At 39.4% G+C, this 20,603-nt stretch overlaps 1 protein-coding gene across 1 annotated transcript in view; it reads right to left on the minus strand.

The window, feature by feature from the left end:
- MGAT4B (mannosyl (alpha-1,3-)-glycoprotein beta-1,4-N-acetylglucosaminyltransferase, isozyme B) overlaps positions 1-20,603 on the minus strand; it is a 354,359-nt gene that overhangs the window by 96,598 nt on the left and 237,158 nt on the right. Inside the window, exons 6-8 of the mRNA XM_018554441.1 lie at positions 14,291-14,404; positions 7,591-7,666; positions 3,822-3,936 (exon numbers count right to left, since the gene is read on the minus strand). Of these exons, the coding sequence (XP_018409943.1) occupies positions 3,822-3,936; positions 7,591-7,666; positions 14,291-14,404 (305 nt within the window). The remainder of the gene's footprint in view (positions 1-3,821; positions 3,937-7,590; positions 7,667-14,290; positions 14,405-20,603) is intronic.

Raw genomic sequence — 20,603 nt, forward strand, 5'->3', positions numbered from 1 at the left:
CCTAGTGCCTTGAATACTGTCAGTATTTATCAGATGCCGAAGCATGGAACCTAGTGCTGGGATGGCGCAACTCCAAAGGCATTCATGAGAGTTGCCTAAGTTGCCCTATGGCCAAAGGAGAAAGACTCTGGCAGAGGTAGACACTTCCATGAAGATGGCACCAGCCACTCTCCAACAGTGAGGGATAACATAGAGCTAGCATTGCTTAAACAGGGCAAGGTAAGATTGCCATTATTTGCAAGCATGCTTGTATGATTTTGCATTTTTTCTGCAGCAACCCCCACCCTTACCACCAATCCAACTTTTGTTAGACGGATCAGGTGACAATCTCACATCAAGTAAAAGCAGCAAGATGCCCACCATCTGACTGACAGCTCTCAGATGAATGGTTAATGAGGTTTAAAAACCTTGTCTGATCAATACTGTTCCACCACCAAACCAGGTGTAGCTGGAAGCTTCTAGCCACGTCTCCCTTCCATTTATTAAAACTTAATTCCTGGTAAACAGCTTGATACATAATTGAAATGCTGGAAAATATTTTGGAGCTATGTTAGCTGACAAAATATTTGTCCAGCCAATACTACGATTTACACATCCTTGTCAGACACCAGATCCAGGTTTATGATCTTACTTTTGTCTAATGCAGCTAAGCAACATAGTTTTGCCCAGTCTGTGACTGAACAATGAAGGAGCAGTGGACTGATAAAGTCATATTCCACCACTCTTCCATTATGCTGCCTGACGCATGCAGCAGAACTCAAGTGGCTCAGAGTACTGACCATTCCTTTCCCAGCTTAGTTTTCATTTAAAGGCAGACATGCCTTTGAACGATGTGATCACGCTTTTCAGCTAAAAGTATCAGCATGTCTTATTGGTTATGCTTCAGTATAAAGGATTAATGTTCATCTAAAAAGGATATTAGATCTCACATTAGAGTTCTTGGAAACTGTATAAAAGCTCAAGATCCATGGTCTCCTCTCTTTCTTATTCATTATTCTGCAGATGCTATAGCACAACATCTGCAGTGATTAAAGATAATATGCTTTAAACAGGAGTAAGATTAAAACTAGGGTGACTTTCACCATCCATAATGATGTGGTTTTAAAAATATAAAACTTGGGCTCCACAGAATATTCATTACTAGACATCTGACACTGATTTTTTCTTATCTAGTTAAATGGTGTCTTGATGCCAAACAGTTCAGTAGTCTTCATCTGATTGCAGCATAAAATTAAAATACCCATCTTTGCCATTAGTCACCACATATACCCTACTCGATTAATTCTGTCACATATTGTGTAATTTATGATGTGATATATCTGACATTCAAAATTTCCATCTGTACTTGACACAAAGTTCGAATTATGACTCATTATGTCACTTATTTTTTTCTGTTGTTTGACCTCTTTGGAGCAAAGCTTCCTCTTCATTTTGTTTGAGATATCTAATAAACGTTAATTTGAAATAAAATACCCATACAAAATATACATAGAAACTGTTTTTGTAAAATATTAACACACATGGTTAATAATTGCAGTAACCTGATTCATTTCACATGTGCATCAAAAACAAATGAATAGAGTACAAATTCCCTTATATGATTCCCTCATATAAGTAAAAGGTTTAATTACATATAGCTTTACGAAATACATTTATAATGGTTACCATTAACAGCTAAGTTTAATGAAATCTTGTCTTTCAACAGAGTTCAGGGTGTGTTGGATACCTCTGTGGACCGCCTGCCTTTTGTGGCTTTCCTCAATCTCCTGTGCTACCTTATTAGTGTGCCCCTGCAGCACTGAGGGGGGTGACAGGTGGGAAGATGGGGTTTCACAGCGGGCAGAAATCTGTCAGAGCCAGAAGTGTCAGCGGTTGTAGCTTCACAGTGGAGTGAGGATTCAATTAAATGGCCGCACCAATGGTAATAAAAATGAGCTGAGTGTAATTAGCCTTTTTATTTTTAGGACAGTGAAATTGGATATTTCCATTTGACCTCACCAAAATGCTACTTTCCTGGCATACATGAAATTAGTAAGAAATATGGCCAGTTATTACAGTCTTTTCTAACTATAAAGCTGGCTATACACCAGCAGAATTTTGTTGGAAAAAAAAAATGAGTTTTCTAAAGTTCATTTGATTTTCTAATAGTTAATGGGGGTGAATTTAAGTTTTTGACCGCACTGACGTAAAAAAATAAAAGAAACAGGATGGAAATTTTTACTCAAACCAAATTCTAACAATGAATGAGGTTTTTGTTCAGGAAACTCCATTAATGGCAAAGCTGAACAAAATTTCCAACGTCAAACGTCATTTGTCAAGTATCTGATGGCATGATTTAATTTCTGAGGTTTCATATGAAGTTCGTACAAAGATTTACCAGTGTATGGCCAGCTCAGCTGGCCATGCAAGCTCAGATGGCCATGCAAGTTTTGAATATACAGGAATGTGATTTCAGCTATCACGTTGCAGCGAGCATTGAATCTGCAGGTCGGGGTGAGTGGGGGAGGTAACATGGAAATCACAGGGAAGAGGAGCAGCTGAGGAAAAAGGTAAAGGTTTAGCTACTGAACTGATCTCAGATGGTCAGCACTTCCATACGGATAGCAGGGTATTTCTACATACTAACAAAGGCCACCCAGACAAGGGTTAAGTGCATGTACAGCCACATTTTTTTTTTTTTTTTAGTTTTGCATAGAGTAGCTTTTTTTCTTCCTGTCCCGGTGCTGAGACAGGTAATTATGGGAAATCTCCAAAAGTGACGGGATTTCCCCTCTTGTCCTTGGAACAAGTGTCCATATACAAAGATTTCATCTCACCCATGGTTCTGGGGACAACTTCTAAACTTCTGGATTTCCCCACACTTTGTGTTTCAGCAGCAATGGTCACCAGTACAATCAGAGTGGTGAATCTGCCCAATGGGGACTCTTGACAGATACACTTTAAACCATTTGGGTGAGTACTCATCATATTCTGTAGATCTACACCATCAGATTGCATACTACAACTTGGGCACAGGTACACTTTAGGGCACTTATGTTATTTCAAGTAACTCCTCATTGGTTTCCTTTTTTCAGTCATTTTACAACATTATTTGTAGGATTGGGGCTTGGCAAATGTTACATGTCATATATGATTTTATGTTCTTTTATAAAAATGTATTGAAACGAAAACGTTTGGTATATAGCCGCTTTACACACTATGGTTTATGGATGTACAACTGGCACATCTATATACAGGCATACAAGGCGAGTACAAGCAATCTTGACAGGATCTTCTGGCCTTTGGCACCCTTGTGCAGCAGCATATTTATTAAGTGACGGGTAAAAGTATCGTCCAACATTAAAGTGAAGCTGTAGCCAGGCTATATTTTTATGTATTTACATATTTTTAACCAACAGTAAATGAGATTTAAAGCCCAATTCAAGTTGGTTACTTTCCATCCGATTCTTTACTCCTACCCCTTCTGCATTTATTTTTTTTTAAATGTATGATATAGACTTTCTTACCAGGTGTCTTTGGTCTGGTCACATGACAAGTGTCCTCTTCCACCTTATCTTTCCTGTGACAGTGGGCAGTCCCTAATGATGCACAGCTTATGCTGGCAGACACAAAGGGACCTGACTCACCAATCCTGTGCAACAGTACAGTGAGCGCAGGTTGGCATGATGACCAACCTTCAGGAGGGTGCATTTATGATGCCCAGGACTTTTATGAAAACAAACAAGGAATGCCATTGCAAAATATAAGAAAATGGAAAAAAGCAAAAAATTAAATAAATGAGGGCACACAACATCACAAAGAAGTATATTCATAACCATTACCAATGAAGCCAAGCTGGGAGAATTCTAAAATCATCCACTCCTCAGAGGGCTGCTGAAGGGCAAAGTTCTTCATTGTGCTCAAATAGTTGGGTTTAGCCACAATATCATCCTCCAGCTGTAGAAATGGAAAAATGAAAGGCAACGGCAACTTCATGAGTATTAGAAGCTCTGCATTGTACCCAGACCCTTCATTACACACACAACTGTAGAAATATTTCTTATTAAGGCAAACTATTTATTTCATGACCAACAAGACAGTTTAAAAGCCTGTTTGAGAGGCTGAAAGAATGAATTAAACATCAAAAGGAGAAAAATAATAACACAAATATCCAATCCATCTTCCTCTCACTAGTAAATATTTATATGGAAATGGCTAATAATAAATTACAACAGTACATGAGGTTTCATAGGCCGTCAGTAATCAAAACATAGAAACGTTCAGTCTCCCAAGCATTAGGAGTATTAAAGTTGAGGGCAAGACTTCTCCTAACAGAAGGCAAGATAAGAATATTATCGGAGGCAGAGCCTTCTAGAAGCAGCAGACAAGCTTCTTAGCGCATCTCCTAGCTTCTAAGTTGCGACATAGTACCATGAAACCTGGGAAGTGCTGGATGGAGCATCTTCCAATAGCCACAGCAGAAGAAAATGATTGTGGTGATTAAATAAAGCATTTGCAACCATTTTCTGGCGGCATGCTCCCTTTAAAAAGTTCTGCACCCAATGTATGAAAGCCTTGTGATCGTATAGTTAAGAGTTCTGTCACGTGTCACAGATTCTGGTAGTTTTTTATTTGTGCCAATGTGTCGCTATGGCTATGACAAATTAAAAAAGAATTACCATCAGTTGGTAGATAACAAAACTGGAGGTAATTAAGGCCAACTTTAACTTGGCGTATAGACACTGGTATTCAAACATGCCCTGCTCTTTACTATAGAGTGGGTCTACTGTGTAGTAAAGAACAGAACATATTTGTGCTGGGAAGTTGTCATGAATGTGACATCTTCCCGCTCCGGGCTCGTTGAGTGCTGGGCAACCAATGACACATCCCTGGCACTATTCAGTTGCTGGCTGGGACATTCCCCAGCTAGTAGCTGAATGTAAACACAGGGGCTGGGAAAGTTGACTGACCATATTACCCATTATAATTATTATCCAATATTACTGTTTTAGCGCATGTGTGGCGCATAGAGCCGAGGAAAAATAAAGGCGTGTTTGCATACTGCACATATATGAAGGATATAGACAAAATCTTAATGATCCCTGAACACACGCCGATCCTCCATATTGATATGGAACCGAAGTGCCAGCTTTGAGTCCAAGGATACAATTGTTTTTCAGAAGTTGGCCTCTCTCAGCAACCATTTTAAATTCAACTGTTAAATCATTATTTACCTCTAAACTACTAACCTATTGCCTAGGCTATGCTTTTGCTTTACCCATTAAATCTAAATTTCAACCTGAAAATAAGGGGGGAAATGCTATTGTATTTCCTATATTCTCCTTTTAATAAAAATATAGGAAAGACAAATAAAACATACATAAATAATAATTAATTGTATCAGGAGCATATCAGAAGTGAATACAAAGGTAATACAGTGGGAAGAGTTATTTTTGCACTCCTCTACACTTCTTATTTAGCTATGTTAGAGAGGAATGCAAACTACTGTCACTGTTCAACCACCTTTAGCCTAAAATGGCAGCTTACACTGACCAAAAGGCTGCATAATTAGCTTACATGAATGTCAGACATCTATTTTACTGTGTAAAATTGGGTACTTTTATACTTGCATATGTTTTTTTATATCTCTCACAATACAGTAAGAATTTGTTCTAGATTTATCTGACCTGAAATATTTCACATAGTAATGCAATGTCATATGTAATATTTAGCCATTTTAGGCTGATTAAAAATGACTGCTCTTATCTGATACCTTTTGGTCTATTTAATATAGCCAAACACACACACCTTTCCAAGAAAGAACATATTAGGCAGAAAACAAAGCACCCTGGTCTCATGAAGCAAGCCTGTAATTAAAAAACATATTTTAAAAAAAGGTTAACTTGCTCCATACGGCTAGGCCATTGTGTTTTCAGTTTAATACACCAATAAAACTTTTTTTCTTATATATCTATTCAATACGTGCAAAAAATACTTGGTGATCCTGTTACACATTTTGAGCTGTCCTGCGGTGTTCTTTTGGAGTCTAACCAGCCCTCCCAGCTCTTATCTGACTACAAAGTACATCTTCCTATGATGTAGGGATAAGGAGAAGGGGGAGTGTTTTATAGTTCAGCTAAAGGCAACTTGTCAGGTCTGACAGCATTCCTTGTGATTGCAAACTAAAAAAGGCATAACAGGAAATTAGGGGCTGAGTGCATTTCTGCCAGGATCAACAGGTGTTTTTCTCATGAAAAAAACAACAAAATTGTCCAGTGCACATCTCTTGTGTTATCTCAATTGAAATAATAAGCCCCCCAATTCTTAAGTTTAAACTACAGAATGATTACTGTTAATGCTGTGGAGATGGGAGAATGGGTGGGGTTAAGTATTTTTTACACGACACAGTCGCCAAAAATTCTGTGTGTTGTTTGCCCACAGCAGGACTAAGGAGCTGAGTGCAGTTCTGGTAGATCAACAGTTTATTTTCTTCATTTACTGGATCATTAAATGTAACAAAATATAGGGAAAGGTGTATGTACTGCATTTTTTGCCTTGATCATTAAATGTAACAAAATATAGGGAAAGGTGTATGTACTGCATTTTTTGCCTTGACATACACTTTCCTTTCCACTTGCTGCTCCCTTCAGGCACCAAGAGTAAGTAAAGCAAGTCCTGTGTAATCTCCAAGCTGCTCTAGTTGGAGCTTTCACAGGGCTGCAGATGGTTTCTTCACCCCTGATTATACTGGCCCAATCATCAAAAACCAGTGTTGTCACATGAAATAAAAAGCAGAGTTACATGCTCCTCCATACTGGCTAGTCTCTTCACTCCTGACAGCTGAACAGAACAGTGTGAAAGCAAGGGAAAGGAAAGTATGTGCTACTGGCATGGAGGGAATCAAAGCAAACCTGTAAGAGCAAACCCTAGGTTTGCCTCAGATACTAGGCAGTAAATACTATCCCAAATCTTGGAGAGATGTCAGATGTTCAGGCATGATCCCACCGCATTTCAGCATCTGGACCCTCTGGCACTTTTCTAAATGCGAACAATAACATTGTAAAACTGTACCAAGCAAATAGCATTGAGAGATACTAGTTTCCCATAGCAACCAATTGATTAAATTTAAGTTTAACTAATAGTCCACTGCATTCCAAGCAACCACCTAACTGTCTATCAGTAAAACTGTTTATATTTAGCCTACAAAGAGAGGTTGGGGAGGCACTGCAGAGACCCCTGGAACCAACTTAATGAGAAAAAACAAAACAAAACAGATTAGACAAATTTAGCCAACGTGGCTGATTGATTCCTCCCCCCCTTAAAGGTTTGACTGGCAGTGTCTGCTGGTGCCTATAGATTGTCTCTCAATCTATCCAGATCGGGAAACTATGATCTAATATTTATGTGCACATTTAGTTGCGCTGTGTGTAAAAACTTACTTATCCTACAATCATAGTTTTATCTCAAGCCTTTCTCTTCTGATACGCTCCCAACATGTATCTTAGTATCTATTCTACTATTATTAATTTCAAAGAAATATGTAAGATAGCATTTCAGGTTCATTGAAGCTCAATCTTAAAAAAAGCAATGTGACAGTGTAAGTAGACCTACCTGCACATAGTATGTACCCTTTGACTGGGCATACATCATTAAGAAGCAATAATCTAGATTCTGTTTTGTCCTCCACCTGTAAAACAAACATTGATTTACATTGATATTCCAGTGGCATGTTCAGAAGGATGCAAGGGTAAAGATAATTACTTGATGGATATTTCTGTGTTGCTGACTATTATAGCATCTATATTTAGTGCCTGGAACAGGCATTTAATGATTGTTATTTACTCCTAATTAATCAGAGAGCGTCACAGGTTCTATGCTATTCCTGCAGCATTGGTATATCCAGGGAATGCAGCTAAAATAACAGTAAGTTCTAGTTTGGCTTATTGAGGCCACCAGCAGGTGTTCCTTCCATCAGAAGAACTATGGCTGGATTATTTTTGACAAGTTAAGCTGCAGTTCTGTTCAGTCTGGTGGTTCGCCTTGACGGCTCCTCCCTGCTGGGGTTTGGGAGTTTTTAGCTCATCTACATTTTATAAAATAATTTGCGTTACACAGTAAAGATCAGCAGCGTTGGATATGAGTGAGGGCCTGGAATACTCTCCCATGAGATCATTAATAGGAAAGTATAGTGCATTTTTTAATGAGTCCATATTATAAGTTATTATTGCAGTGTTTATGTCTGTGAAGGCTCACATTTATCCAGGTCATATAATAGCTAGTAGTACTTAACTACATTCAACTGGATATATTCTGTACTGTTGAAGATATTTAAACACTCATTGATGTTCTTTCCTTTGTTCAAATAAGGAAGGTCACCTTAATCTGATCACCATGCTTTCATGAAATGGGTGAAGGTAAATACTGATCATCCCCGTTCTAATTAATAATTTATTTCAAACACCATGGTGCCATGATGTCTGAGACATATGTTAATGGTTTGAGTTACATGGCTGAAAGGTGTGAAATGCTGTCAAATTGCGGTGTTGAAGGTCCCCATCCCTGTTTAGGGGTGACTGTTCCAGATTAACCTAGATGGCCCCTTCACATCCTCAAGGAAACAGTTGTCCTGTCTGTCCAAACGTGCACTTCAACATTGGCCTTGACCAATTTATGACACCATGGTGATTGGATTAAGATTACCCATGTGGCTAGAATGGCTGAGGTATGATTCTGACACTTATTTGAACTGAGAGAGAGCCACTTCTTGGTTGCGTGATAAAATGTCTTCAACATTACAGAACAAGTCTAGTTAAATGTGACTATTACTAGCTTTAACACTGTACCACTTTTATTAAAAAAAAACAGATTTTTCATAAAGCTGGCATCCATCTTAATATGAGGCTTTGGTAAATTCCTGCATGGCACTGGGAAAATGAGGGTAAGCACTTCAAACCAAGCAGAGCTCTATTTCTTTGCAAGAGTATGAAAATGTATAATGAAGTACAGAGAACAGAGTGATGACCTCATCAGTGAGCAGCACTTTCTTTCACTGTCCAATCACATGCCTGGGCAGGCTGCTAACCAAGCAGTACTGCTTAATTTCAGTTAAAAAAAAAGTATCTATAAGCAAAACTTTATTTGTATTTTTTTTAAGTAACATGGGGAAGGACTAGAACCCATGCCAGGTATTACTGCTGCTGGAAGCTCCACTGGAGAGATTCCTTCACTTCCTGTCTGATAAAAAGTTTGTCCCCAGGATAAGAAGTGAAGGGAAATCTCTCTTAACAACAAGGTATGGCAGGGAAGGTAGGGAGTAGGGTGAGGGAAGGAAGCAAGTGGGAGAGAAGAAAAAGGAGGGTCATTATGCTGGTCAACACACCCAGCTGGTTCAAGACGTTCTTCTTTCGAGGCAGATGTGGTCTCTATAGAAAAGTATTTGTTTGTACACAGATTTTTAGTATTCAAATTCTGGGTACTAAGTTTCTTTAGAATACAAAGTTTGAAAGAGTCCTATTGTTGGAGCGTTTGTAGAGGATAAGAAGTGAAGGGAAATCTCTCTTAACAACAAGGTATGGCAGGGAAGGTAGGGAGTAGGGTGAGGGAAGGAAGCAAGTGGGAGAGAAGAAAAAGGAGGGTCATTATGCTGGTCAACACACCCAGCTGGTTCAAGACGTTCTTCTTTCGAGGCAGATGTGGTCTCTATAGAAAAGTATTTGTTTGTACACAGATTTTTAGTATTCAAATTCTCGGTACTAAGTTTCTTTAGAATACAAAGTTTGAAAGAGTCCTATTGTTGGAGCGTTTGTAGAGGTCGGGTCATTAGGACATTTCCAGCCATTGAGGAAGTATTAGGCTCTGGAAAGGTCTAGACTGTACCATAAACCAAGCCCTCCAAAATGAGCGTGAAAGTCACACCACTCATTTCTAAAGCTTACTACTAGGAAAGCATTTAGCAAAAGGAGAAAACCAGGAGTTGATGCCACATGAACGGAATACACAGGCACGTGGTACAAAGAACAATGAAATGGAGAAACCCTTAGCAATTAGTCACGCATCAGTTTTATGACCCTATAAAACACAGTCTGGGTACCTCTTGTGGGGAATCTCCTCTTGCTGTATGAAAAGAAAGTGCACTTTTTTACAACAGCCAGCAAAACAGCAATTACAGGACTCCAACACATTTATGAACTGTGATACCAACACATAAGGTGATGGAAAATAATTCTTGACAGGAACATGGACAGCATTAAAAACAGAGTGTTTAAACCCTTTCCACTCAAGAAAAAACATTAAAAAGTCTAAGTTGGCACTTCTCTTGAAATCAGTTGCACAACCTTTTCAATCACTGTAAACACCCAATCAGCGGTGCCTGTTCTTCACTTTAAAGAGCTTGGTACTTCTAGTATGTAAACTACTGCTTGATTATCAAAAGTGGTTCCAAAGTCAGCCATATCACTTATTAAGTATGGCTGCCTGAACCAAGCAAATAGCATTGAGAGATGCTTGCTGCCCATGGCAACCAATCAGAGTCTTCATTTTTAAACCTAAACTGGAACAATGGCAATTGGAAGCAGACAAAAATACAGATAGTTTAATAAAGCCCACAGCATTCCAAGCAAACAAGCACCCAACTGTCTATCAGTAACCTACATTAACAGCAGCAGAGGCAGAGCCACAACATTCCTTGATAGAGAGATAAGCACAGAAGAACAAAGTAATTTATAGACTCCAAGTGACACAAAATAACTTGTGTCTGTAACTTCTGCATGCCTTTGAAAACCGGCAGCCAAATCTAGATGTCAAGGTTATTTAATATACTTGGTGTTACTAAGCTGAAGCCAAAAGAGCCATTATAATTACTCATTCCTAAATCCGAGCTGTGTCAACTGTCATTCAAAAAACAACTTCAGATTTACTTTTAAAATATATATCAGAGAATAAGGCTGGGTTCACACATAGGGAGTATAGAATATGCGAGTTTGTCACGCGTTTCGTGCCGCGCGTTTTTACCGCGTGACTCGCGGTAAAAAAACCGCGCACCAAACGCACGTTTCCGAGGGCTACCTGGCTGTACCCCAATGGAAACGCATGGCAAATACGCCCCAAAGAAGCTCCTGTACTTTGGCTCCTTTGGGTGTAGGGCGTTTTGCAGCACGTTCCTACGCGCTGTAAAACGCCCGTGTGAACCAGGCCTTAGGGTAAAAGTTTTATGATATATTCTAGATCAAATCTGGAAAGCAGTCATGTCACAACCATAAAATACAGCACATTTTGAAAAGAGTGATGACATCATTAATGTACATTCGTAGGTGGACTTGCAGCACTTCAGACTACACTTCATCCTGTCACATGCACAGTAAAAGCCTAATTCTCTTATGAGCACAGAGAAGGACAGTTTACTGATCACAGGCTTTCACACAACTTGTTATGGCACGAAGCAGTCCATGTATGACCACAAAGTGCGCAGATCGTGATTTACGATCTAATAAATGTCTACATTCCAAACAGAACACTTGATAAGGCTGCGAGTTTTCGCTTTGGCAGAAGATGCCAGTTTTACAACAATCACAGCTTTTCAGTTTATTTTTTTACTCTAGTAACAATTTGAATGCACTGAAGGAGAAGTACCAGAAAAGTAACACAAAAAGTCTACAACCTAACCTCCTTCCAATATATCAAATTGAATATATCAAAGTAGGAGAACTGCTTAACTGTATGTGGCAAAGCTTGATTGGTCTTGAAAACAGGCCCTAATATCACACATTTAAAAACAGCTTTGACCTTTTGTAAAACTTAAAAAGCTAACATTGTTTTGTCAAAACAGAAGACAAATTAAATAATGTAAAATATAGTTTTGTTACTTGCATCACGATTCATTTGAAAAGTGGTAGAAGACTTTGGCCCCTAAAAAAAGCAGGGGAGTTCAGTAGTGGAGCTTGCTGGAAAAGAAGAAGCTAAATGTTTAGTGCCAGGAAAAACATTAGTCGTATTTTATACTTTTGCATGACCAATGAATACCTACCTTTTGAATAGATCACTTTAAAGCTTCTTCTTTCCCAATGGGGGCCTCCCTTTTTTACTTGGTCAAAGTCTTCTACTATAGTACTGGGATCTCAAAGTGCAGTGCATGATCATCTGAGACAGGTCCTTCACAAGCTCTAAAACAGGTTGCCTGATCCTCAAAAAGGTTTCTTGCAACCCCACAGATGTGAGTATAGGTGCCTAATTTCTTCTGATTCTTTTGCAAATACTTCATACGTTTTGATTTGGACAACTAACTCAGAAAGATCTAAACCACTACACTTAGATCTTTCCCATGGCATCTTACCTGCTTTTTTTAGCCAGTCTCACGATTTTTTGGGATAATTGTTGCATGCCTCAATTTAAAAGTGCTCCAAAGAAAAGAATGACTGCCTTTCAAAATAAAACAAATATTTTATTATTGTTCATCTAGTCCTAAGATTTCCACAACCCTGTAGAAGAGCCAGGTCGGCAATCTCACTTTTCTTTACAGCAGTTAAACAATATAGCTAGGTCACCTCCCTGCCCCAGCCTGTGATTGGACAATGATAGAGCAACAGCACATTGATGAAATAGTCTCCTTTCTCTTTGCTTCTGTAGGATGCTGTTTGCACATGTGCACTGTAGCATACCTGACTGGCTACTACTCCTTCGCCCAGTCTGAGCGCTGTTATTCAAAGGATTACAAAAGGTTGATACAAAGTCACATTCAGGCAGTTACACTAGTTGCAGTTAAAGTTTATTTAAAGAAGAACTCTGGAAAGAAATGTTATTAACCCTTGCAGTGGGGCTACTCCCACACTGCAAGGGTTAACTGCTCATTTCTGCCTAGAGTATAAAAAAAGTCATACTCGCCTAAACCTCAGAGCTGGCCGGCTCTTACCCCAATTCCTAGAGCGTCTCTCCCCCCTCCTCTGGAGTGGTCTAGGAATCCATGAGTCATTGAGTCTAATACAGTGTATAGAACATGAGGACGCTGAGGGAGATTCCATTGCTGCAGTGGAGTAGAACCTTTTTTTTTTTAGCCCCAAGAAAAAATAAGCCCCCCACTGCAAGGGTTAATACAATTTCTGCCCTTTATTTGTTGAAAGCATAATTTAAGTAACTTGTGTTTTTATATTTGCCTGGAGTTAAAAGTTTAGCTGCATTCACACCAAATGTGTTAAAGTCAAAACAAGGCAAGTTGTCTTGTACAGGATGGGCTCAGTTCAGTGTAGTGAAAAAATGTAATGCTGCATGTCAATTTTTTTTAGTGCAGCGGGCCACAATGTGGTAGAACCGCATCGCACCAGACTGTGCTCATAGAACTTAATGAACTGTCACTCGTGACATTTCAATAAAGTTTAAAAAAAAATGAAAAGTAAAGGTGTGATGTGCCACGTTGTAGTGCAGCTGCTGGTGTGAATGCAGCCTAAAGAGAAAATAACCAAGTACATTCCCATAGGATCATATCTTTACTGACTCATCTTTAGTGGCAAATATTTGTAAGAGTACTTTTGTTAGAGTAAGATTGCCAGCAATTGCAATCCTGGGCAGCAAACTGCAAAAGATTGCAAAGATCTGCCACAGATTTAGCACTGTAATTGAAAGTTAGTTTTTCAGTTAAAACCTGAAGCTGTTGAGGATGATGAAAATATGTAAATATGTTGTCTACACACACAGTGAATCTACTGAATAATGAGATTCTTATTTTTTTTAAAGGAGAACTATGGGGTTAAGTCTTTTTCCCATAGTTCTCCTTAGGGTAACGGGAGGACACAAACTAGTGTCCTCCCGTCACCCTAGGCTCAGTATACAGCTCGCTGTATACTGAGGCGCCGCAGTATACCGCAGCTGAAGCGGATCCCGACAATTGTGCCAGGATCTGCCCAGCTGCGTGACTGACAGCTGACTCTGCCTATCTAGAGGCAGAGCCAGCTGTATCCGCCCCCTCCCCTGTCCGTTCCGCCAGTCAGCGCTGGCGGATCGGAGCGGGGAATCCAGCCCCTCCCCTGTCACGGCAGAGAGCCGTGACAGGATCGAGAGGTGATTGAACGCCGGTATATGTTCGCTCACCTCCCGATCTACTGAGCGGACCTGTGACAGTCTCATTGTTACAGGTCGGCTAGAACTATGAGGTGAGTGAAAATCACTCACCTCACAGTTCTCCTTGAAAGAAAATGTGCAACAAGAGCATGAACATGTGTGGACATCATCTTTTGTGTAGTGTCATGTGCCTAAAAATTCAGGGTTGTACCTGAAGTGTACCTAAAGTTCTCCTTTACGAACACACATTTTATTTGCACATTACCTGACTCGCTCCCTGGGGTCTCCAAAAGATTCTCGCAGGCGTGAAAAATCTGGGTAGAAGTTGGGCGATGGGGATATAACTTCTAGAAGGCCTGATTGTATTTCATTTGGAAATCTAGTTGACAAACAAAAACAAAATAAATGAATTCACACATATGGTTGTTATTGATAATTTCATATTTTATATACAAGTCTACATGGTAAAACTTTTTTAACAATAAAGTGAACCTGTGCCCAGATTATGAATACTAAAGTATTCACATATTCCATGCAAGCAGTAAACAATTTAAACAAGTCCTCATTCATCTATCTAAAAGCCATGTAAAAGAAATTAATTTTCAAACTTCACACATAATTTGGAATCTTAGTTCTGTTGCACCAGAATCTTGGCAGGTTCCCAGCCCTCTAAACACAAAGCAAAGGTTTCTAAACCTGGCTGTACACCAGTAGAATTTCCTTTATAAAAAATTGTTTTCAGAATGTTTATTCAATTTTCTAACAGTAAATGGGGTTATAGTTAAAGTAGTATTAAACCCTCACATGTTTTTCAATGATGAATCCAAATCAGGCAAATATAAGTAAAATTTCCAGCAAAGTATTTCTTTACATTTTTGCCTAAGTATTTACAGTCCTTCAGTGAACAGCTCCAACTCCCTCAGCTTGGTTTCCCGGAACTTCCTGTCCAATACAAAATCACAAGGGAAATCACAGTCTCCAGCAGCCATCCCATCTGCTTGTAGAAGAGGGAGGAAGGAGGAGCAGGAGAATGGCTTGCGTTGTTGTGCCTGTTTGACTGTTGATAAAGTCCATCAACCCATCGCACTCCTAACCTTCTGGTCCGCATAGTTTTGCCTGATGAAGGGGATCCTGCATTACCCCGAAACGTTACTATTATATACAGACATACATCAATTAAAGACATTTTCTTCAGCATCTTTGGAGTGCCGGAGTCTTCGTACTTGTTTATGTGCGACTGTGGAGACACAGCTTACTAGCACACACAAGGGTGGTTCCATAGTGTTGGTTGTGTGTGTAGATGATTTTGATGAATACTAAATTAAGTTTTACACTTAGAAGAACATTACACATATGAATATAGGATTGTGAAGAAAAACAAGAGAGAAAAAAAAGAGACTTCCTGTGTATCATAGATAAGCATGCACATAGAGACTAACATTCAACTACAGCGTCATCTACAGCTCAAAAGACAAATTACATAAGTATATCAGAATATTCTGTTATACTTCCAACATCCTTTCTCACCAGCATAAGCATTGCTATATGACGTTCAGCTTCTCACGAAGGAAACTGTGACGATCCTTTGACAATGGCTTGGTGAGTGCATCCGCAGTCATTTCTTCTGATGAGCAATATTGCATATTGATAATAGCTTGCTCGAGTGTCCCTAAGCAGATGATACTTCACGTTGATATGCTTGGTTGTAGGGTTGACCCTTTCTGTTTGTGTCAGCTTTATATATCCCTGGTTATTTGCAGATCAGGATGGGGTTTGACCTGTCTATACCCATGTCAAGTAAAAACTGGTAAATCCAAATTGCTTCTTGACATACGTGTGCTTGCTTTCGGCTAGACCAACTTATGGTTCCTTCTCAATATTGGAAGATGTAATCACTTACGGATTTGTGGTCTGTGCAGTCTCCAGCCCAATCAGCATCCGCATATCCAACTAGTTTTGATTTTGATGCTGCTGGCAGTCGTAACTTCATTCGAATTGTTCCTTTTAAGTATTGTATTTACCTTCTTCATGCTGGCAGGGTGCTGTGACATTTCTAGCGAGTTTGCCCACTGCTCCTGCTATGTTTGGTCTTGTTGCAGTGGCAATGTACAGTAGCTTTCCGAATTGCTCTGTGTGTTTTTGCTGAATACCCACTCAGGGGTGCACAATTTTATGTCGCTGCACTTTAGTCTATTTATTCAAGTGGACTTTTTTTTGCACTTTTGCACTTTATATGTTAATGTTGCACTAATAATTATATGGATTGGGATTACATATAAAATCTTGCAAATTAGCACGATATCATAAGAGTGTTGCAGAATTATCACGAAAGCTATAATAAGTACTTAGGGGTAAGAGAGCGGCACAATACTAATGTTTTATTTTAACATAAATTAGGATGTATATCCATCTGTCTTTTTGATTCCTGGAATAAACACAGGGATCTGCTTTGTTTCTTGTGAATCCCTTTCGTGAGTATTTCATTCACTTCTCATTCCACATTCTTGCAGACGGCTTGAGTCCATAGATGCTTTTATGGAGTTTACACACAAGGTTGCATCCTTGCTCAAACCCTGGTGGTTGCTTTGTGTAGTGATCTTCCTTAATGTCTTCATAGATTAAAGTGGTTTTAACGTCTAGGTGTTTCCCTTGCATGCCCTTCCCAGCTGCAATGCTGAGGAGTGTTCTGATGGTGGTGGTGTTTCATCGTAGTCTTCTCCAAATTTCTGGGAGTGTCCCTTGGCAACTAATCTGGCTTTGTATTTGTGGATAGTTCCTTTTGCATCGAGCTTCACCATAAAAGTCCATTTGCTTCCTGTAGTTCTGTGATTGGGGGGAAGCCCAGTGAGTGTCCAGGTTTTATTTTCTTGGAGTGATTTTATTTCTTCTTCTGCTGCCTTTCTCCATTGATTGCCTTTGCGTTTTGGAAATTTTTCTATGTCTTCCTATGATGTTAGTTCGAGTATTCTATGTGGCTTAGCAGTATATGACAGCTTGCAGGGTGGTATTCCCTATGTCACCCGAGTGGATCTTTTAATTTCAGGTTGTTCAGCAGAATTTAACATGTAACTTGCCTTATCCATTGTGAGTTCCACCTCTTGTTCTGACTTCTGTGCAGCTTCAATTTGCTCAGCTTCCTTTTCTGGTTCACTGGGCAAATTTACTTTGCAACTTCCCGGGATCATTCTTTCTGGTGATGGGTTCTCATCGAAATACATGCTGTGACTTATTGTCACCTTATCAGTCTTTGGGTGGAGGATTCTATATCCCTTAATTTGTTTACTATAGCCTACCAGAATACCTTCTAAGGCTGTGTTCTCCAACTTGGATCGCTTCTCGTGGGAATATATGCATAAGCTTTACATCGAAACACTCTAATGTGCCCTATGCTAGGTTTTGATCTATGCCACATTTCAAATAGGGGGCTTTCAACGGCTTTTGATGGTAGTCTGTTCTTAGGTATGTTGCAGTCATGTCTGCTTCTCCCCAGTACTTCTTAGGTAGGCTGGCATCTAAGAGCATGCATCTGGCCATTTTCCGATCCGCTACACCATTTTGTTCAGGAGTGTATGGTGTGGTTGTCTGGTGTACTATACCCTGTTTCTTCAGATATGATTCCATTTCCTTACGGATGTATTCCCCTCAGTTGCTGGTGCATATAATTGCTGGTTTCCGCTGGAATTTGTTGCTGGACATGGCTACAAACTCTTGAAGTTTTTCTGATGTTTCATTCTTGTGCTTCATCAGATAAGTTGTTGTGTACCTGGAATAATCATCAATGAAAGTCAGTAGATATCTATTCCCGCCTGATGTCTGAGTTTTCAATGGGCCGCACACATCACTGTGTATGAACTCCATGGGGTGGGTGGTCTTTATTTGGGTGGCCTGTGGAAGTGGGCTACGTGTGGCCTTTGCTTCCATACAGCATTTGCATGTCATGAGCATTCGGCAGGGCAGTACGTTTATATCTTCTAAAAGCCTCTCTTTATAATATCTTTTATGGCTTCTGGGTTTTTTTGCTCTAGTCATCTGTGCCATAGGTGGATACATTTGTTGTGTGGATTATGAGTGGCCGTCTTGATTTGTTAGTCTGTGGTGATGAGTCTGTATAGGTGATCATCCTATTTTCCTTTTGTCAGGATTTGCGAATTGTTTTCGGATTGTACATTTATCACCTTGGAATTTAACTATGAAACCGTTATTAGCAAGGGTTTTCACTGATAGAAGGCCTATTCACATTTCAAGAGTAAATAAGGCTCAAGAAACTCAGAAAAGAACACTTGGGCATGCAGCAATTTACTAAAGTAACACCCTTCTGCTGAATAGGTCAATGTAATGTTACAGTATAAGGCTAAAATCATATTACATGCTAAATAAATGAAGAGCTGCACACTATATACAGCTTTCTTCTACAAATTGGAGATTGAAATAAAGGTTACTAAAATTTCACAATTTTCACTACTAATTACTTGGCAATGGCAGTGTGAATTTAAAAAAGCAAAATGATTTCCACACTGTCTCAGTTTGCGCTACAACACTACAATCATGCTTCAAATGTGACAGGTTCATTCCAAAAATGATCTGCACATGATGTATCTACACCTGTTGGCAATGAAACTGAATTTTGTCTAGAGCTTCATATCTAATATATTGCACTGTAAATGTTACTTGCAATATCGTTGAAAGGGGGGAATGGCACATTAAACCTAAATTGCAAGCATATATAAGACATCAACATTAATCTAGTTGTGAAAATATTTAGGCTGGATTCAAACTGTCAGGTCACATATGTGTGTTATGCTGCATATTAACGTGCATTGCATTAAGGCAGCCCATTCATTTGAAAAAGACTGCTTAACACACCAAAATGCACAAAAAAGGGCATGTAGAATTTCGGCAGTGCAGCCCATATGAGTGCATTACCATTTGTTGTGCTGCGACGTTTTAATAAAGCAAGCATAATTATTAGAATAGGACTGTAGGGCTGATTGACACAAACATATCGTGTAAGGTACATTACCATACTGTATATTTGTGATGTGGTGAATTGCACGTCATTCTTAATAATTGCACCCCAACACATATATACAGTATATACTATAGCAAATACAATGCACAGATACAAATGCTCTGTGTCGCAATGCACTGTAAAAAGTGGTGCAGGACCTACTTTTGTGTTGAGGTGCTTCGGGAGCCCATTCAAAATGAACACGCCGCCTAATGCAATGCCACAAAACCATGTGCATTAACACAAATACACAGTTTAGGGTGTGAAATATTGTATTCTTTAGTTGCAATTCCCTGCAAAGCAGGGGTCCGAAGTGTAAACCTATCAGGGCTCTTTTACATTACAATTTGCTGCAATTTAACACCGGGACCTTGGTGACAAGAGGAGAGAGCATGATGATGATCATGATAATGATTTTTATCAGACTGGTGAGGTTCCTCTATTGTCTAGTTGGCAGTCTGGGATTGGTTTGGCAAATGCAAGCGCGTATGTGCATCACAAAAATGGCAGGGCAAAATTACAAATTCTTAGCAGGTTCACCACTAAAAACTGTACTTGTGTTTCAACTGTGCATTTAGCTGTTTGACTTGAGTTACACTTTAATATTTTTCTGTGTACAGGTTGTGGTTTTTTTGGTGGCTGGAGTGACTGAGCTTTCACAATTTACAAACTATGGGGCCAATTATTGAACACAGGAGCAAACGTTGTATTTAATAATTATAATATATTCTTTCTTCCTCTTTAACTACTGTGTGACCACTGGTGTGCACTGCGACGGAAACGGCCCAATATGACGACTACTGCACTTTACCTTTTTCCCACCATTAGGGGCCTTTATTGAAATGTAACAAAGTGACAGTTCACTTTTTTCTATTCATCACAGTGCGCTGTGAATCAGTATCGTGCATAGCCTACTTTTCTTTTTCCTGTGAGGTGGTGTAAACTGACGACATAGGACACAAGGCAAATTACCTTGTCTAGTGCAGCCCAACACATCTGCTGTGAACAAGATCAACAAGGGTCTAGGGTAACAGGTCAACATGCTGCTCCGGTTTTCATCAATCTTATCCTATTCTGGTAAATGGTTGAGGAAGTGGTTGTGGATTTGTTAATGATCCATCTTCTTACAATGATTCAATTATTAAGCTGCTGTAAGGTTAAAATGTCTTGCTGAACATTAAATAAATGGTTTTTAAAGAAAGTTATGAAATCAGTTCAAACATTAATGGTAACAGACTTCATGATTTCAGGGCAACAGCAGGAGCTACCTGTGGATCAGTGTAAAGTATCCTCAGACTGATGGCTCTTCTATCCAAACAGAAATAAAAGAGAAATCAATGTGTCGGGAACAAAACGCATTCTTAGATAACTTCTGGTAATTTTAGCAGCCAACTCTACACAATGAATCCATTACAAGGAGCCCATTATGCCCATATAACTATCCATTATGTGGCATATTGGCAGGAACCGCCAGCCAAATCACATGCTGCAGTCTCAGCTCAGTAAGAAGGGCCTGAGGCTGAAGGGGAGCTCCTTCTCCACTTATGTCCCACTTTCAAGAGGCCATTCA

The sequence above is a fragment of the Nanorana parkeri genome, unplaced genomic scaffold (assembly GCF_000935625.1).
Source record: "Nanorana parkeri isolate BGI_ZX_2015 unplaced genomic scaffold, ASM93562v1 scaffold158, whole genome shotgun sequence".
NCBI classification, from domain to species: Eukaryota; Metazoa; Chordata; class Amphibia; order Anura; family Dicroglossidae; genus Nanorana; species Nanorana parkeri.